The 20981-nt window shown below is 44.9% G+C and overlaps 1 protein-coding gene and 1 non-coding gene across 7 annotated transcripts in view; one reads left to right on the top strand and one right to left on the bottom strand.

Moving 5' to 3' along the window:
* LOC110496159 (microtubule-actin cross-linking factor 1) overlaps positions 1–20981 on the top strand; it is a 273689-nt gene that overhangs the window by 76789 nt on the left and 175919 nt on the right. The window contains exon 1 of one of the 6 annotated variants that reach the window (XM_036952701.1): positions 15971–16775. The exons of the other annotated variants lie outside the window; for them this stretch is intronic. Coding sequence (XP_036808596.1) covers positions 16658–16775 — 118 coding nt within the window. The 5' untranslated portion in view covers positions 15971–16657. Of the gene's footprint in view, positions 1–15970; positions 16776–20981 lie in introns of those variants that run through there. 6 annotated transcript variants of the gene reach the window in all.
* On the bottom strand, positions 11452–11525 carry trnaa-ugc. The gene has a single exon. It is a non-coding gene; the product is annotated as a tRNA-Ala (tRNA).

The raw sequence follows: 20981 nt of genomic DNA on the forward strand, positions 1-20981 counted from the left end.
AGCTCTCTCCACACCAGCGGTGTTCTTCAAACAAAGCCCAGCCCCACCGTATCCTCTAGCTCTCCAGCCGGTTCAGAACTAAAACCCTCAATGTGCCACAACAAGCTCCTTAAAACGGGACCACCTCTCCTTAACGTACCTGCCTCAGCGCGGTAATTAGCTCGCCGATTTGATCATTTTCCGCATTACTGTGTGTGACAGAATCCCTTTCTTTATTCTTGATCCGCCTCTCCACTCCTCCCTCTTTCTTTATCCTTCTCCCCTCCAAGACCACCCCGGCGCGGCCGTTTTTGTCTTCCGTTCCGTCACTTAGCCAATGGGACGTTCCGTCTCTTAGGGAAACTGCTTAGTGTTTTGGTGTGTGAAGATCGTGAAAAGGACCGTGTGGCGGGAAGGCGACACAGGGTCATCGGAGGTTGTAGTAGATCTCTTAGACACACACACACACACACACACACACCCAACTGCACATGTTAATTGACACAATGGATACTAGAGGTCGACCGATTATGATTTTCTTCAATACCGATTTATTGGAGGACCAAAAAAAGCCAATGCTGATTAATTGGCCGATTTTTATATATTTGTAATCATGACAACAATCAATTTAGTCTCAAATAAATGTTACATTTGGTTTAAATAACACTTTCTTCTTGGAGAAGAAAGTAAAAGTGCAATATCTGCCATGTAAGAAGAGCTAATGTTTAAGTTCCTTGCTCAGAACATGAGAACATATGAAAGCTGGTGGTTCCTTTTAACATGCGTCTTCAATATTCCCAGGTAAGACATTTTAGGTTGTAGTTTATTATAGGACTATTTCCCTCTATACCATTTTGTATTTCATATACCTTTGACTATTGTATGTTCTAATAGGTACTTTAGTATTGCCAGCCTAATCTCAGGAGTTGATAGGCTTGAAGTCATAAACATTGCAATGCTTCAAGCATTGCGAAGAGCTGCTGGCAAACGCAGAAAAATGCTGTTTAAATGAGTGCTTACGAGCCTGCTGCTGCCTACCACCACTCAGTCAGACTGCTCTATCAAATCATAGACTTAATTATAATTAACACATAGAAATACGAGCCGTAGGTCATTTAATATGGTCAAATCCGGAAACTAGCATTTCGAAAGCAAGACGTTTATTCTTTCAGTGAAATGTGGAGCCTTTTCCGTATTTAATCTAATGGGTGGCATTCATAAGTCTAAATATTGCTGTTATATTGCACAACCTCCAATGTTATGTCATAATTATGTACAATTCTGGTAAATTAGTTTGCAACGAGCCAGGCGGCCCTAACTGTTGCATATACCCTGACTCTGCGTGCACAGAACGCAAGAGAAGTGACACAATTTGCCTAGTTAATATTGCCTGCTAACATGAATTTCTTTTTTAACTAAATATGCAGGTTTAAAAATATATACTTCTGTGTATTGATTTTAAGAAAGATATTGATGTTTATGGTTAGGTATATTCGTGCAACGATTGTGCTTTTTTCACAAATGCGCTAGAGATGACACAATTTCCCTAGTTAAAAGAAAGTCATGTTAGCAGGCAATATTAACTAAATATGCAGGTTTAAAATATATATACTTGTGTATTGATTTTAAGAAAGGCGTTGATGTTTATGGTTAGGTACACATGGCTTTTTTTCGCAAATGCGCTTGTTAAATCACCCGTTTGGCGAAGTAGGCTATGATTCAATGATAAATTAACAGGCACCGCATCGATTTATATGCAACGCAGGACACGCTAGACAACTACACATGGTTGACGATAGTACTAGTTTAACTAGTGATTGTTAAGATTATTATATTTTTTTTATAAGATAAGTTTAATGCTAGCTAGCACCTTGGCTCCTTGCTGCACTCGCATAATATGTAGTCAGCCTGCCACGCAGGTCCCTTGTGGAGTGCAATGTAATCGGTGTCCAAAAATGCCGATTACCGATTATTGTTATGAAAACTTGAAATCGTCCCAAACTAATCGGCCATTCCGATTTTATCGGTCGATCTGTAACGGATACGCATCACACGAATGCAAATACAAATATTCATCAATGTGCCCACATACAGTGTTTGATACAAGCCCACTACTCGCAAACACTTTTCTCACACACTGTAATTGAGATATGAGCCTTCTTCCCCTGTCTCCCAGTTGGAGGGTCACTCTTAGGAGTCCTTTCCCATCGCTCTGTGTTTTGCGTGACTGCGACGACACTGAGCACACCCAATACAATGGCCTCTGCTCTCTGACTCTCACACACCATAACAATGGTAAGCACTAGCTAGCTCTCATCTAATGCTAACTAACTCTGCAAATGCTCTGAATCCCACCCTTATCTGGGCCTATATGGCCTTACTTTGAAACCCATACACACTCACACACACACTCACACACACACACACACTGGTGGTAAACAACGTAGGTGACCTTTGATCTCATAAAACAAAAGTAAAACTCAGTCCCATGGTGGAGAGTCACTGAATCCTGGTAACTGGCCGTTTTGATCACTATTCCTCCTAGAGCCAGTTTTTGCCACTAAACTCAATGGGTATAATGATGACTTTACTCAGGAAGAGCTGATCCCAAATCAGAGTGAACGTTACCAACGTTACCATGAGCGTCATTGTGTCATGGACACCCATCTCTCAGCAGACATTGTAGTAAACGCCCCTGAGGACCTGATAGGCCATAATTGCAACTTTTATGAGGTCAGGTCAAGTGCCTGACAAGAAAGGGCGGGGGCCTAATTGTAGAGTAACCGTGGTGACAGGGAACAGCTGGGTTAAAATGAGAGCCTGTGTTACCTTGGTTATCTCCAGTGTCACCCTGTGTTTTTGTATACTCCCCATTCCACTCCTCATTTTATTGCATTGTTTTTTTTTCTTCTCGCTTTCGTCTTTTCCCATCCCCTGACCAAGTGTTTTCTCGCTCCCTCTTTTTCTTCTCACGGCCCTTAATTCTGTTTATTTCTCCCTCTCACTCACACACACCCCTTGTACCCTCTTAACCACCTCCTGCCCTCTGTAGTGGTCTGTCTCTCTGTCTCTCTGTCTCCCTCGCTCGGTCTCCCTCGCTCGGTCTCCCTCGCTCGATCTCACCCTCCCTCTCTCTCCCCCCCCCCCCCCCCCCCCCCCCCCCGCTCATTAACCTGTGATTAAGTGAGGGTTCTAAAACCAAAGGGGTTTGGATAAGGGTCCAACAGCTCCGTTTTCCTCTGTTTCCTCCCCCCATTCCCACCATCCATAGAGGCCCTCTCCTCCCTCCTGTCCCCAGTGACGGTGCTACTGCAGTAGGCAGCAGTGGGATAGAGGTACTGCTGCTGTATTAGACCTGCAGAGGAAATGTACCAGGCCCGTCTGAGCCTGAGCTACAGTGCAGTGAGGAAGCATTAGCCCCCTTTTCTGATTTTTCTCTAGTTTTGCATATTTTTGATACTGAATGTTGTCAGATCTTTAATGAAAACCGAGTATTATATAAAGGGAACCTGGTTGAGCAAATAACCAAAATAAAAGTATACTTATTTAACAAAGTTACGCAACACCGTTGCCCCTGTGTAAAAAAGTAATTTCCCCCTTACACTCAGTAACTGGTTGTGCCACCTTTGGCTGCAATGACTCCAACCCAAGACTTCCTGTAAAGGTGACACGACAAGTTATTGAGTGTAAGGGGGCAATTACTTTTTCACCCAGTATCATTGGGTGTTGCATAACTTTGTTTATGGAATAAAATAAATAAGTATGTTGTATTATTTCTTCACTCAGGTTCCCTTTTTTAAAATCTAATACTATATTTAGTTGAAGATCTCACAACATTCAGTATCAAATTTATGCAAAAGTAGAGAAATGATTTGCCCCCTTTCTATTTTTTCCCACAGTACTGTATACCATTGCCTGGGTGCCTCGGCTCCTCTGACTCAGTGTCACACACACCAACACACACACACACACACACTAACAAGGACTGACGCACACCACCATCACGACACCAACATGACCCTTGCCCTGAGGAGAGGAGGGAATCCTCTACCCATATTTTGAGACGGCACCATAGGAGTCAATGGGGGAGTGAGAGAGAGTCAGGTCAACAGGGGCAGCTTGGTTATATCCCAGGGTTGTTCAGTAGTCACAAAACGGAGTGAAATGGGGGGAAAGAGTACTTACTACCTGTACTTGTCCAATTAGAAACACTTGTTTTCCTTTCCCGTTGTAAAATGTTTGAAACCATTTTGCTGTGCTGTGCCCTAATGAACACTTTTTACATTGACATTTTAGTTATTTAGCAGACTCTTTTATCCAGAGTGACTCAGTTAAATCAAATTGTATTTGTCAAATGCTCCGAATACAACAGGTGCAGACCTTACAGTGAAATGCTTACTTACAAGCTCTTAACCAACAATGCAGTTTTAAGAAAAAATACCACCCCAAAAAAGTAACAAATAAAAGTAACAAATAATTAAAGAGCAGCAGTAAAATAGCGAGGCTATATACAGGAGTACCAGTACAGAGTCAATGTGCGGGGGCACCGGTATTGAGGTAATATGTTCATGTAGGTAAAGTTATTAAAGTGACTATGCATAGATAATAACAGAGAAGCAGTAGTGTAAAAGAGAATGGGGGGGGGGGCAATGCATATAGTCTGGCTAGCCATTTGATTAGATGTTCAGGAGTCTTATGGCTTGGGGTTAGAAGCTGCGGTACCGGTTGCCGTGCGGTGGCACAGAGAACAGTCTATGACTGGGGTGGCTGGAGTCTTTGACGATTTTTAGGGCCTTCCTCTGACACCGCCTAGTATAGAGGTCCTAGATGGCAGGAAGCTTGGCCCCAGTGATGTACTGGGCCGTACGCACTACCCTCTGTAGTGCCTTGCAGTCAGAGGCCGAGCAGTTGCCATACCAGGCGGTGATGCAACCCGTCAGGATGCTCTCGATGGTGACGCCTTAGAACATTTTGAGCATCTGAGGACCCATGCCAAATCTTTTCAGTCTACGCATTCATCTTAAGATAGCTAGGTGAGACAACCACATATCGCAGTCGTAGTAAGTACATGTTTCCTCAGTACAGAAGTAATCAGCGAAGTCGGTGCAAGTAGACGACCCAGGTGAAGTGTACCTGGCTCATCTGTTTGTACACTGTGGTGAAATGGCAGAGTCTCTCCACTGGTGCCTGCCTGCCCAGGTACTTTAGACCTGTTTTGACAGGCACTGTCAGGCGGCGTACAGTCAACCTAATGGGGCATGTGGGTGCACTGTTGAGGTCTCTCCTATTTTGACACAGTTCTGTCAGATTGGCCCCCCTGTTATGACACTGTACACACTCTGTAATGACTTGGCCTCCTCTGAGGTCATCTAGTTGACAGGCAGCAGGGCAGTAGACCTGGTCCCATTCATCAGGCACCGAATGGACGAAAACAGACAAACGGGGAGAGGGGGATGTCTTGGGCTTGTCCAATGAGGTTACCCGCTTTCACTTTCATTTGCAAAGTGTTTTAAAACATTGGTGCCTTTAATGAACATGACCTTAGTTTTCCTGCTGCCTCGACCTCCAGGTGAGGCCTATAATGGTCTACTGGGTTTCTTCATGAGATTATTTTTGTTCCCTTTACTGAGCTGGATGAGCTGCATGCCCTGGAGAGCACAGTCAAACTGCAGGGCTGTTTCCTGTAAACAAGGCCTGTGTGTGTGTGTGTGTGTGTGTGTGTGTGTGTGTGTGTGTGTGTGTGTGACCCCTCTCTACCTTTCTGTCTCTGCCCTTGTTAAGAAATGTTTGTCACTCACCACCTCTCTCTCCCTCAGTCTCTCTGTGTCCTTGCCGAAGGTATTGATGTGTGTGACGTGAGCGTAGCTGTGTTCTCAATGTGAACGGGCCTACTTGTTGTCAGGGTCCGTGGTGCCTTGTTCTGTAGCCTAGTGACTCGACGGGTGTTCCTGACGCCAGTCTCACCACTGGTTTATTATCACTCTGTGTCCTGGCGTCTCTCTCCTGTCCGTCCCCCATGCCCTTTCCTCCGGTGCCCCTCGTCCTCACCCATGGTGGCTGTGTCCGTCAACAAATCAGTCTATTCAGGGGCTTTTTACAGCTGTTCTCTCGTTTTGCATGAACAATGAAAATGAGAGCTTTCTCTGAGTGTAATATTTCAGAAATTCATTTTTGACATGACCTGAAATCCATATCAAAGCCTTTCTCATACTCTCTGTAATCTCTACCGCTGTAACCAGGTAGAAGTTGCCCTTAGTCACAATCACTGATCTAGGATCATATTACCCTCCCCTAACCTTAACCATTAGGGCCTCAAACCTCAACACGGAACTTAGATCAGTATTCCTAGGGGTAACACTCCTCAGAGTAGATCAATCTATTCATTTGTCACCCCAGTGTACCCTCTTCAGCCCAACCCTGACTCCCAACCCTGAGTTTCAACGACATTTTATCGGGGGGCCCATATCTCCTGCTGTCATCTCTTAACAGCGCCTGTGTCTCACTGGACGACCGGTGTAGGGAGCCTTTTACTACCCCTGTCAAAACGTGCTCCCGCCCTCATCCCACTCTGCATGGTTGGTTTGTAAATGCCTCCCTGTTGCCTTGATAGCGGGCCGTGGATGTCGCCAACACTATTCTCTATGCCACCACAGAGTGTTCGGCAAACTGCCCTTTTTGAAATAGGCCTACGGTATGTAAATTCAACGGTGTCACAAACATTCCAAGACAATTCAAGTAACGACGCACACGGCAACGTTAATGTCACGGAGGTTTTGTTTCCTGAACCGTAGGCTACAGTATCTCTCTCCGACATGTCAAAGATGGTATTAACACCAACCCCCCCTACCTTCATTAGCTCTGTGTGTGATTAGGCATGCTCTAATGATGCAGACTTCCACTCTGTCTGGGAGTGCTTCTGCCTGGTTGACCCAGGGATTTTAACCTCTCACTGTCTGAAAAGAAGTGTGTTCTATTAGCAGCAGGCTGTGTGCTAATCTCCAGACTCCATCCCTATCTCTCTCTGTGCATCTGCTGTTATAGAGTGTGACGCGTAGACCTATATGTTTACCTAGTGACGCCATTTGGATTGGCTTCATGTTAGCTCTCTGTACCTTTTTTTTTTTTTAATAACTGATCCTGTTGCAGTTTGTTTTGTGTTGCTCGTAATGGCTGCAGTTTACTGAGAAGAGGGAGAACTGAGATAAGAGCAAATGGGCCTAACTGCTGAATTTGTTTTCTGTCACTGTGGGTTTAGGCCTGTGTACCCTCTGTAAATAGAACCATGTTGCCCCCTAACTGTAGAATGTGGTATTACAGGGACCTTCTGTCATTTGAATGAACCTGGAGAGAGAAATTGAGGCTTTGTGTAAATTAGCCTTAGTTTTTGTGCTACTCAATGTCTAAAACATACTCCATTATACTATGCCACAGGCTACACACTTACAACACACTATCCTACTGTACTAGTGGGATTCAACTGAACTCTATAACCCCTGTTGTATAAAACTCTGGCCCCCCCACGCCATCAGATCCTGTTCTCCCCCTTTTCTCAGTTTTTCCTAACTTGCAAGCAGGCGTATTGAATAGAACAGTATGGAGCAGGGAAAGTCTCTGGCTGGCTCCAGCTGGCTCAGATTCCTCTACAGGAAGTGTTTGTGCTTATAGCAGCAATGAAGGGGTCGCGGGTTCACTGCGGAACTGTGGGGGCGCCCTGTGATGATGCGTCAGGGCCACACAGCTGGTGACTGGACTGGACACCAATAGAATGTATTCCATTAAGTATATACTTGTGGGCACAATTGGAGTGCTCAGGAGAAGTATACGGAATGGAACACGACCAGCCGTGTGGCCCATTAATACATTGTTGCGATTTCTCTTTGAACCGTATTGCTTAGGTTTGCCTCTGTGTGTCTCCACATTGCTATTAGTCTACTGTATTTGGAGACTGGTATTTCAAGGGCTAGTTTGATCCACAGTTATGCAGACCGCAGCGCAGGAAGGAGGAAGAGGCAGGGAAAAAGCAGAGGATGAGACGGGTAGAAGATGGAGAGGGATGGAGGGATGCCAGCCGAGAGCATGGGTGAGCGGAAGGCAGACCGACAGAGAAACAGAAGGACGGGGAAAGAGTGACTTCCTTTTTATGATATTTTTTGTTTTATAGCTGTACTGACAAGACATGCCAAGGCCAGTTAAATAATGTTCCCGCTGTTGCTGTCTGTCATCCTCTTCCTCCCTCTCATATCCACCTCTTCCTCAGGCTGCCGTCATTATCATGTTTCCTGTGGGTTATTTAAAGATGGGAACGGAAGACGACAATGAGAAATATGGAGCACGGGGGAAATTTCTCCAAACCTTAAGGTTTGAATAGATAAAATGTAGGCAAATAGTTTTTACTCCAGCGCTTCATGTCGTGTGTGCCTTTTTGAATGTGCATACACAGTGTTCATGTGAGCACGGTCTTTCCTCATGGGCATGGGCTAGGGGTGTTTTTCAGTTAATGGATGTAGGCTTGTGTGTGTGTGTGTGTGTGTGTGTGTGTGTGGTCTTGTATGTCAGGGTGACCTTGTTGGCAGACTCCCTATCCTACATGATGCTGCAGACTCAAGCAATTTAGCGGCCTATAGGGGGAGGGAGAGAGGGAACGAGACCTGGGGAAAATAAAAGAATGGAAAGGAAGACAATGGACTGATAATGTTGGAATTGGAAGTGTGAATAGCAGGGACCTTCATGACTTTGGTCAGTGGTCACAATGAACAATTTGTGTGTGCGGGGGGGTTCTCGTGTGAGATTCTGGTCTCTGTATGAAACGGTTCATTCTCAACTAGGGTTACAAAGGGTCGGGAAATTTCCTGAAATTTTCCATGAACTTTGCTTAAATTCATCAAAAAAGCAATTCTATTTATTGTGGTATATTTTGGTTAAACTATCCCCAATTCAATGGAATTGCAACCCTCTGCATGCACAGTGCATTCTTCCATCACATGTGCAGTGCATTCTTCCATCACATGTACAGCTGATTCTCAACATCTTGCACACTAATGAGATGCTATTGAGCCCACACTACTACACTGTCTGAGCCCAGGACTACATGCTTTCTGGTAAGTTTTGATTACAATACTGGGTGGGGTGAATAGATTTTATATGACATACATAGTATGTAACTAGTAAATAGCAGCCTACCGCAAAGTGTGTTGTTAACAATTTCTGCTAGTTAGTTTTTTGCTACCATATGGGTTTTAGCTTGCTTGAGCCTGCTAACTGAGAAGTGTTAATTCACCTATTTCCATACATGTTTCATTTTAAAACATTTATCTTACAAAGGAGTTGTTTTAATCTAGCTGCTTAACTATTTATCTCTACGTAAAATTGTATTTGTTTTTTTATACAAAAAAAAATAGAATCTTTACAGAAAAATGCCACGGGCACTATCTGATGTATGGAGACATTTCACTGCAGCTAATGTAGAAGGAAAAGCTGCGTACATTTGCAAATACTGTGCCAAATCATATGTGAAGAATGCAACAAAGATGCAGAATCATCTGGCCAAGTGCATAAAGTTCCCTCAGCGCTCACAACGAGCAACCTTTGGCAAAAGACCCTCTACTTCTATTCGAGGTGAAAATGATGAATCAGACACCTTATCACTAGCAACAGCTCATGGTCCTCCTGGAATCATTTTTTTTGACTCAATGGAGGAACGTAGTCATAAATGCTGATGAATGTCTTGCTCGAGCTGTGTATGCAACTGATCACCTCTGATGCTCACAGGCAATGTGTATTGGAAGACATTTCTGAATGTTCTTCACCCAGCATACCACTCTCCAACCAGACACGCTTTATCTACTCATTTGCTGGTGAAAGTCAAGCAAATCATAGAGAAAGCAGACTGTATTGCAATCATCTCTGATTGGTGGTTGAATGTTCGTGGGCAAGAATAATTAACTACATCATCTCCACCCCTCAACCAGTATTCCACAAGAGCACAGACACACTGCTCTCTACATTGCAGATGAGCTGAAGGCAGTCAATGACCTCAGAAGGTATTTGCACTGGTGACAGACGATGCTGCGATCATGAAGGCTGCTTGGTCTAAAATGGAGGAGTCCTACCCTCACATCACGCCCATTGGCTGTGCTGCTCATGCATTGAATCTGCTCCTCAAGGACATCATGGCACTGAAAACAATGGATACACTTTACAAGAGAGCTAATGAAATGGTTAGGTATGTGAAGGGTCATCAAGTTATAGCAGCAATCTACCTCAACAAGCAAAGTGAGAAGAGTATGCACACCACATTGAAGCTGCCCAGCAACACCAGTTGGGGTGGTGGTGTCATGTTTGACAGTCTCCTGGAGGGGAAGGAGTCTCTCCAAGAAATGGCCATATCACATTCTGCCGATATATGGACAGCCCCATCAAGAGGATCCTCCTGGATGATGTATTTTGAGAGAGAGCGGTATGCAGCCTGTACCTCCTGAAACCTATAGCAGTAGCCATTGCACGGATTGATGGAGACAATGCCATCCTGTCTGATGTTCACTCTGCTTACAGATGTAAGAGAAGAAATGCGTATTGCCCTGCTCACTTCACTGTTGCTCCAAGCAGAGGAAACTGCAGTTCTGAAGTGCATCATAAATCATGAAGACTTCTGCCTGAAGCCCATACACGCCGCGGCGTACATGTTGGACTCCAAGTATGCTGGCAAGAGCATCCTGTCTGGTGCAGAGATTAACAAGGCCTATGGTGTCATCACTACCGTGTCTCGCCACCTTGGCCTGGATGAGGGCAAGGTTCTTGGCAGTCTGGCAAAGTACACTTCCAAGCAAGGGCTTTGGGATGGAGATGCGATATGGCAGTTGTGCCAACATATCTCAGCATCCGGGCAAATTTGAGGGTTTTTGAGCCTGACAATGAGCCGTCCTCAACAAGATTGGAAAGTGACAGTGACGATGAGGCCTCCAGGGAGAAGACATGGAAGCCTGAGAGGAAGACATTGAGGAGGTCCAGGGAGAAGACATGGAAGCCTGAGAGGAAGACAACCAAAGCTTTAGTTTCTAGACTATCATTTTACAGATGATATGTTGAAAATGTTTTTGGGAGATGCGATGGATCATTCAATATTCCCTTTTGTTGTTCAGTGAAATCATCCCATGTGAAGAGTCAACTAATTTAATTCAAGTTCAATCTGTAACTAAATTGTTTTTTATTTCTATTGCAATTATGTCTACTTATGATAAGGTAAATGTATCCAATGAAAAAAACATATACATTTTAAATGGTATTAATATTGATTTGCATATATTTCCATTAATTCCCACAAAGTTTCCACCTCTGAATATTCCCCAAAATGTGCAACCCTATTCACAACCGGCCATTAGAGTGCAGAGCCTTATAAAATCATTTACATTTTAGTCATTTAGCTGACGCTCTTATCCAGAGAGCCTTAGTTGTGAGTGCCTACATTTTCATACTTGTCCCCCGTGGGAATTGAACCCACAACCCTGGCGTTGCAAGCTCCATGCTCTACCAACTGAGCCACACCGGACCAACCTTTTGTGTGTCTCTCTACCACCTCTCTACCTTCCCTTTATCTCCTCTCTTCTTTCTTCCCTCCTTTCGTTCTCTCATCTCTCACTTTCCCATTTTTCGTTTGTTCGTTCATTCGTTCTCTCTTTCCCTCCAGTATCTCTCTGTGCCATGCGCGTACAGTAGTCTAACATCTCCATGCCTTCTTTGTCCAATGAGTCACTCTCAATTCCTTGGTTATTTGGGAGTTTTATGTAGACACACACACACACACACACACACACACACACACACACACACACAGCAGTAAACATTTCCTATTCCGGTGGAGGAGCTTTGAAACAGACCCCCGTTAGAGGCCCTGACCTCTTGGCCTCCAGTCTTTTGCACACACTGCTCTGCTCATTCACTCAATGTGTGTGCGCCTGTGTTTGTGCGCTTCTGACCTCTGACCTTGGCTATTTCCTTTGATAATCTCATCTTGGTAGTGGATTCAAACCCCTCCTTAGCTGAGTACACTTACAGGCAATCAAGCCGAGCAAGGTTAGCTGAGGTAATCACATCACACTTCATTCTTTTATGTGTGTTTTACAGTACTCCTGTATGTGTGTACCTGTCGGCTGTTTCATACTTGAGTACTCTCATCTCATGCATGTCAGTGTAAGTAATGAGGCCCAGGAGCTACCCCCCTCCCCCCTCCAACAACAAACACAGTCACACCCACTTCAGAAATGACTGATGTGAGAGTTTGGTCTGCGCACAGATCTGATTTATTTTTGATAGTCTTTCGTCAGCTCTATAAATCAGAAGTTCAGACGTTCTTAGAGTTCTGGATAATTATTGCAGGGGTTATTAGTGGTGAGGTTAAGCTCAACGAATGTCCGATTGCGATGTAGCTCTACCGTTTTTGTTAACTATTGGAGACGTAGTATCAAGCCCATTTTGACAGTGTTTAGTCTGGCTCTTCCACTAGAGTGTAAGGGATTGTGTGTTTGAGTGTTGTGTAACTGTTCACCCCTCACACACATCGGTCTCGCCTGTCCCACAGTGGTGGTTTTAAACTCTTGACCTCAGATTTGTGGCTGTCGCTAAAACATTGACACTTCCCTTATTAGGCCTTTCTCTCTCTAGTTTGTCTCGGTATTGGTTTTCTCACTTTCCATAAGCCACACTTCTAGTTCTCATCTCAGGGTTTTGGTTTTTAAGCAGGTAGATATGGTGTTTCTATGATTCTGACGTGTGATCGGTGGATTGGCCCTGGGCAGAGAGGACGGTGGGTAATTTAACACTAGAGGTTCACCGAACAGACTTGCATGTGACAGTCCTAGTGGAAACCACAAGCTAGACAACTGGGGTATCGCGATGTCTCCAACTGTTTCCCTAAAATAATGGTGACTATGTGATGTTATGCCCACTGCTACTCTATATAGGCCTGGCCTTTCCAAACTCACGGTCTCACTCACTCACTCACTCACTCACTCACTCACTCACTCACTCACTCACTCACTCACTCACTCACTCACTCACTCACTCACTCACTCACTCACTCACTCACTCACTCACTCACTCACTCACTCACTCACTCACTCACTATTCATCTCCATGTGATTCTAAATTGGATTCTATGACCTTTTATGTGTTTTGGTTGATCTTGTCTTGGACAGCAGCTCGGTTAGAAGTTGTTGCCACTGTAACATTAGCGTTGACATGCAGGAGAACAGTTTAGAAATGCAATGCATGCACGTCCATATTGTGTACGCACACACACACACACACACACACACACACACACACACGGTTCTCTGTGAGGGCTGAGTAACTCAAGGACCCCCTGCCATGCTGTCTATATGTATTCTACCCCCTGTCCCCCTGTCATGCTGTCTATATCTATTCTACCCCCTGTCCCCCTGTCATGCTGTCTAGATCTATTCTACCCCCTGTCATGCTGTCTATATCTATTCTACCCCCTGTCCCCCTGTCATGCTGTCTATATCTATTCTACCCCCTGTCATGCTGTCTATAGCTATTCTACCCCCTGTCCCCCTGTCATGCTGTCTATATCTATTCTACCCCCTGTCCCCCTGCCATGCTGTCTATATCTATTCTACCCCCTGTCCCCCTGTCATGCTGTCTATATGTATTCTACCCCCTGACCCCCTGCCATGCTGTCTATATCTATTCTATCCCTTGTCATGCTGTCTATATCTATTCTATCCCTTGTCCCCCTGTCATGCTGTCTATATCTATTCTACCCCCTGTCCCCCTGTCATGCTGTCTATATCTATTCTACCCCCTGACCCCCTGCCATGCTGTCTATATCTATTCTACCCCCTGACCCCCTGCCATGCTGTCTATATATCTATTCTACCCCCTGTCCCCCTGTCATGCTGTCTATATCTATTCTACCCCCTGTCCCCCTGTCATGCTGTCTATATATATTCTACCCCCTGTCCCCCTGTCATGCTGTCTATGTATTCTACCCCCTGCCACGCTGTCTATATCTATTCTACCCCCTGTCCCCCTGTCATGCTGTCTATATCTATTCTACCCCCTGTCCCCCTGTCATGCTGTCTATATCTATTCTACCCCCTGTCCCCCTGCCATGCTGTCTATATCTATTCTACCCCCTGACCCCCTGCCATGCTGTCTATATATCTATTCTACCCCCTGTCCCCCTGTCATGCTGTCTATATCTATTCTACCCCCTGTCCCCCTGTCATGCTGTCTATATCTATTCTACCCCCTGTCCCCCTGTCATGCTGTCTATATATATTCTACCCCCTGTCCCCCTGTCATGCTGTCTATGTATTCTACCCCCTGCCACGCTGTCTATATCTATTCTACCCCCTGTCCCCCTGTCATGCTGTCTATATCTATTCTTCCCCCTGTCATGCTGTCTATATCTATTCTACCCCCTGTCCCCCTGCCATGCTGTCTATATCTATTCTACCCCCTGTCCCCCTGTCATGCTGTCTATATGTATTCTACCCCCTGACCCCCTGCCATGCTGTCTATATCTATTCTACCCCCTGTCCCCCTGTCATGCTGTCTATATCTATTCTTCCCCCTGTCATGCTGTCTATATCTATTCTACCCCCTGTCCCCCTGTCATGCTGTCTATATCTATTCTACCCCCTGTCCCCCTGCCATGCTGTCTATATCTATTCTACCCCCTGTCCCCCTGTCATGCTGTCTATATCTATTCTACCCCCTGTCCCCCTGTCATGCTGTCTATATCTATTCTACCCCCTGTCCCCCTGTCATGCTGTCTATATGTATTCTACCCCCTGTCCCCCTGTCATGCTGTCTATATGTATTCTACCCCCTGTCCCCCTGTCATGCTGTTTATATCTATTCTACCCCCTGTCATGCTGTTTATATCTATTCTACCCCCTGTCATGCTGTCTATATCTATTCTACCCCCTGTCCCCCTGTCATGCTGTCTATATGTATTCTACCCCCTGTCCCCCTGTCATGCTGTCTATATGTATTCTACCCCCTGTCCCCCTGTCATGCTGTCTATATGTATTCTACCCCCTGTCCCCCTGTCATGCTGTCTATATGTATTCTACCCCCTGTCCCCCTGTCATGCTGTTTATATATATTCTACCCCCTGTCATGCTGTCTATATGTATTCTACCCCCTGTCCCCCTGTCATGCTGTCTATATGTATTCTACCCCCTGTCCCCCTGTCATGCTGTCTATATCTATTCTACCCCCTGTCATGCTGTCTATATGTATTCTACCCCCTGTCCCCCTGCCATGCTGTCTATATGTATTCTACCCCCTGACCCCCTGCCATGCTGTCTATATCTATTCTACCCCCTGTCCCCCTGTCATGCTGTCTATATCTATTCTACCCCCTGTCCCCCTGTCATGCTGTCTATACCTATTCTACCCCCTGTCATGCTGTCTATATCTATTCTACCCCCTGTCATGCTGTCTATATCTATTCTACCCCTGTCCCCCTGCCATGCTGACTCACTGAGATCATCCGTCTCACATATCGTGACTTCATGCACTCACCCACTTTTAGAGTGTACAGCATCGTTACTCTTTTAGTTAGATAGCAGTTCCCTGCCACAACCCTCATGTTGTTCTCTCACTATTTTAGACCGTAATGTCATACTCTCTCACACTCACTCTCACTCACTCTCTCACTCTCTGTCTCTCTCTCTGTCTCTCTCTCTGTCTCTCTCTCTGTCTCTCTCTCTGTCTCTCTCTGTCTCACTCACTCACTCACTCACCTTGGTTTAGTGGTCTATCAAGTCACCCACAGTCGGAATAGTTCCATTCAAAGATGGCCATTAATACATTTAGGAAGGAGTGACATCTCCGTTGCTATGAGTGAGCCAAACAGAGACGGCAGCACATGCTCACACATGACACGCGGGTTGACACGCGGGTTGACACGCAGGTTGACACACACACACGGACACACACACACATGGACATATGCGCAAACATGCACAAAGGAAAGACGATCTCTCATGTTGTTTCCTCCCTAGCTAGAGAAAGAAGGAACCCAACGGTTTCATTGGTTTTATTCAATTTCTGAACTTTTTTATAGTGGTGGTCGGAGCAACGGCTCAGTGCCGGGCGCTTGTTTCAGGGGAAAGGAATTCAGTGTATGAGTGTCAGAGTGCAAGACAGGGGCTAACGAAAGAGCGAGTGAGACTAGAGAGGATTGGTGTAAAGAGCGAGTGAGACTGGAGAGGATTGGTGTAAAGAGCAAGTGAGACTAGAGAGGATTGGTGTAAAGAGCGAGTGAGACTAGAGAGGATTGGTGTAAAGAGGGAGGTAGCTCGAATGGAGAGAAGGACTTGGCAGAGATTACTAGTCTCTCAGCAGTGAGGCTACGTGTTCAAAAAGGAGAAGTTGGAGAAGGACAGCGAAGACTGGGATGGAAAGTTGAGAAAAGTTAATCTAACAGCTGACTATTATCCAAGGCAACAAAAAAAAACAGGAGAGATGCTTCTATCGAACAGGCTGAGGCAGAAACTTCAAAACTCTTCAGTAGCTTGTTGCTCACGGACTTGCCCGTCTTAGGACAGACCTGGGATTGGTATTGGACACCGGAAGTGGTCACTCTCGTTTTAAGTCTTTGTGGAGCGAACTGACTCTGGGTCAGTTAGCACGTAAGCGGTTAGCAATGGACCTGCTCACGGACCCGGCGGTCGTCACGCCCATCCTGGTGGTGGCTGCTCACTTCCTCTCTGCTGCCGGGGTGTGGTTCTCCCGTCGACGGCGTACCCCTCGTTTCACACCAGGTATATTTATACTCATTAAAGCGCATAGGACTGGAAGGCAGAGAAAGAGAGGAAGAGGCTCCTCATCTCCTTCTGTCACTGCTGCCTCTTTATACCCCTCAGACAAGGAGAGGGAGGGTGTTTAGTGTGACTCCTGGCTTCCTACTTCCTCTCTGGACTCCTCCCCTTTTTGGTGTCATTGGGTGACTCTTGTCAGCATGTCTTGTGTTGGCATGATGGCTTGTTCACTGCTGTGTTGCCGGTTGGAATTGGAAAGAGCGGATGATTAGCGGTTAGCCTATTGGTCAATGTATTGGGGTTTTGAATTAGTGTAGATGACAGTTAGCATGTAGCTTCTTTCTGTTGGATTTCAGTTTAAGGAGACTGTTACTTTCCAGAGTACTTTTTTTATTTTTTATCTCATAGCCTTTGACTTGCTAGTCTGATTTTAGTTGTTGTGTACAGTGTGTGTCTGATTAGATCTCTACCGGTGTGAGTCATTCTAGGGCAGTTCTCCTTATTTGGCCTTTTCTACAGCACAGCTGCTACCTTTTCATGTGCCACTGTTTCATATCAACTTAATTGGCGTTGACGTTTTTGTTTGTGTGTCTGCTTTTTAGAATATCGTGTCAGCCTAATGCAAATGAGCAACGTCACTTTGGTGACAATGAGCAGCTCCCCACCGTCACCTGGCCAATTATGCTGAGCTGATGATAAGCACCGTAACAAATATGTTGTTGTACCGGTGCAGTCCTGTACGAGGCCTACGTCCTTTAATGTAAAGCCTAATACAAGATATGGAAAGCATCACAGTCGGTCTGGATCCAGCTACCTGTTATCCCAGTGGTAAGTGACTTTGATCGCCTATTCTAGCATGAGCCACTATGTACTCAATAGCCAGAAAGGACAACAGTGGCCGCTGGTGAGGACGTTCTGCTAATTGTCTGGGTCGATAGGAGCTGAGGAACGGTGAGGGATCGTCCGGCTCTTGTGTTCGACAGCGATGCCTCGGGAGGAGTGACCATTTTCCGACTGCCACTTCCTATTTGTACAGGAACCTACCTTCACGATCTGAAGGGACTGGATAGGACAGCTGTGCTGTGTTCCATTTCTTGGGGCTGTGTGTGGGTTTCACTCTGTGTGTGTGTGGGTGGCACTGTGTGTGGGTGATGCAGGCAAGCATGTTTATTAGGCTTGCTAAAGTGTGGTACAGATTGATACATAGCTGTGTGTGGGTGGCACTGTGTGTGGGTGATGCAGGCAAGCATGTTTATTAAGCTTGGAAGAAGAAGGGAAGAAGGGATCCGGCGCAACGAGGAGCTCAGAGAAGACCTGGAAATAGAGATCGCCAGAACCAAGCTCTCAAAAGGCGTCATTGTAAATTGTTCTAGGGCTGTCCCCGACTAAAACAAATCTTGGTCGACCGAAAGTCCTCTTCTTTCGACCAATCGATTGGTCCAAAATGTTCAATGTGTATGATTTCATAGAGGCACCGTATGTGGGTTTTAATCAAATCAATTATATGCATTGAGTTTGTCTCATGCTTTAAACACACCGTCTGATGAAATAAGACCCAAATGACAAGAGATCAAGATAAACTTAACCTGAGCCGACCACCCTCCTTCAGCTCCTGCTGGCTTTCGCCGATTCTGCCTTTACTCTCCAGAAGTTGCCCGGTACAGACTACACGAGGTGTTGGCAACTTTTTTTTAAATGTGGAATGCCAATTCATCTTACTGTTTCTACCGATCTGCGTGCCAGTTAAGTGCACGTTTTTGTATAACTTATTTCATTCATAATGATGTCTTCGTATCTTAAAATCCTTGTTATGTGGTTAATCAAAATTCCATCTAAATCTAAATGAAAATTATACAAACCTGAAAAAGTGTAAAACATAACCTACATAAAGCCAACAAATAAAAATATTGCATCCTGCAGGTATAAAATGTCCTGATTTAAAAAAAAAAAATTGTATTCAATATTCTGGGCCCTCAGTTTCCCACGCCAGTGAGCTCTGGACGGATGCATCTGTCGGCTATTTGAGCAAGGGATAAGAAGTAGTCAGGTAGGCCTATTTTATGAAATTTCCACTGGATCAGAGCGTGACACTTTTCACCTTCACGCCGAGTGGTTATCGAAAGGGGGAGAGCAGTCCAAGATTTTTCAAATACATTTCGGAACTATTGTCATTCTCAATGGATGTTAAAACAGACTTTGTTTGCTTGCTGTTTGAGGTGAAGAAAACAACATTACTTTGAGAAGCTCCACAGTTCATTCGTGGTGGTGGGTTAAGCCAATCAGAAATACTATCAGATCCCCATATGGGCACGTTTATATGCATACATTTGCACGCAGGCCAGATGGCTTATAGGCCTAATTCTATGTGTAATCAGGTGTGCGTCCTTACTCAACAAAAGACCATGAGTAAATTGACAACTCGTACATGGTATGACAAGTGTAGCATAGGTTGTTCACTCTGCAAACAACGCGTCCACTCCGACAATGAGAGCGGTAAAAGACCGGAATAAGAATATATTGAATGCATTAACAGAAATGACCCTAACAAAACATTGTAGATAATTATAGGGTTTAATGGTAAATGTAGTACTGGTGATATACTGTATGTAATGGGGAGCTATAGCCTATCAAACAATCAACCAGACCACTAATTGAGGTCAGCCCTACGATTTACTTTAACCAGCATCTTCACCCACTGAGCACCGACCGACACCGGATGTCCATGGACGTTGAAAAGTAGTTGAAAGTTGGTCAGTCCACCCTGGCCTTGATGTTAACGTCCACAGATGGACCAGACTGGACCAAATCTGAACCCATCATAGACGTACCAGTCAAAAGTTTGGACACGTACTCATTCAAGGGGTTTTCTTTATTTTTACTATTTTCTACATTGTAGAATAATAGTGATGACATCAAATGACACATATGGTATCATGTAGAAACCAAAAAGGTGTTAAACAAATCTAAATACATTTTATATTGGAGATTCTTCCAAGTAACTACAGTTGAAGTCGGAAGTTTACATACACTTAGGTTGGAGTCATTAATACTTGTTTTTCAAACACTTCACAAATTTCTTGTTAACAAACTGTAGTTTTGGCAAGTCGGTTAGGACATCTACTTTGTGCATGACACAAGTAACTTTTCCAACAATTGCTTACAGACAGATTATGTAACTTATAATTCACTGTATCACAATTCCAGTGCGTCAGAAGTTTACATGCACTAAGTTGACTGTGCCTTTAAATAGCTTTGGAAATTCCAGAAAATTATGTCATGGCTTTAGAAGCTTCTGATAGGCTAATTGACATAATTTGAGTCAATTGGAGGCCTACCTTCAACTCAGTGCCTCTTTGCTTGACATCATGGGAAAATCAAAAGAAATCAGCCAAGACCTCCGAAAAAACATTGTAGACCTCCACAAGTCTGGTTCATCCTTGGGAGCAATTTCCAAATGCCTGACGGTACCACGCTCATCTGTACAAACAATAGTACGCAAGTATAAACACCATGGGACCACGCAGCCGTCGTACCGCTCAGAAAGGAGATGCGCTCTGTCTGCTAGAGATGAACGTACTTTGGTGCGAAAAGTGCAAATTAATCCCAGAACAACAGCAATGGACCTTGTGAAGGTGCTGGAGGAAACGGGTACAAAAGTATTTTTATCCACAGTAAAACGAGTCCTATATCGACATAACCTGAAAGGCCACTCAGCAAGGAAGAAGCCACTGCTCCAAAACCGCCATATAAAAGCCAGACTACGGTTTGCAACTGCACATGGGGACAAAGATGGTACTTTTTGGAGAAATGTCCTCTGGTCTGATGAAACAAAAATAGAACTGTTTGGCTATAATGACCATCGTTATGTTTGGAGGAAAAAGGGGGAGGCTTGCAAGCCGAAGAACACCATCCCAATCGCGAAGCACATGGGTGGCAGCATCATGTTGTGGGGGTGCTTTGCTGCAGGAGGGACTCGTGCCCTTCACAAAACAGATGGCATCATGAGGCAGGAAAATTGTGATTATATTGAAGCAACATCTCAAGACATCAGTCAGGAAGTTAAAGCTTGGTCGCAAATGGGTCTTCCAAATGGACAATGACCCCAAGCATACTTCCAAGATTGTGGCAAAATGGCAACAAAGTCATGGTATTGGAGTGGCCATCACACAGCCCTGACCTCAATCCTATAGGAAATGTGTGGGCAGAACT

This window comes from Oncorhynchus mykiss, chromosome 18 (assembly GCF_013265735.2).
Source record: "Oncorhynchus mykiss isolate Arlee chromosome 18, USDA_OmykA_1.1, whole genome shotgun sequence".
NCBI lineage: Eukaryota > Metazoa > Chordata > Actinopteri > Salmoniformes > Salmonidae > Oncorhynchus > Oncorhynchus mykiss.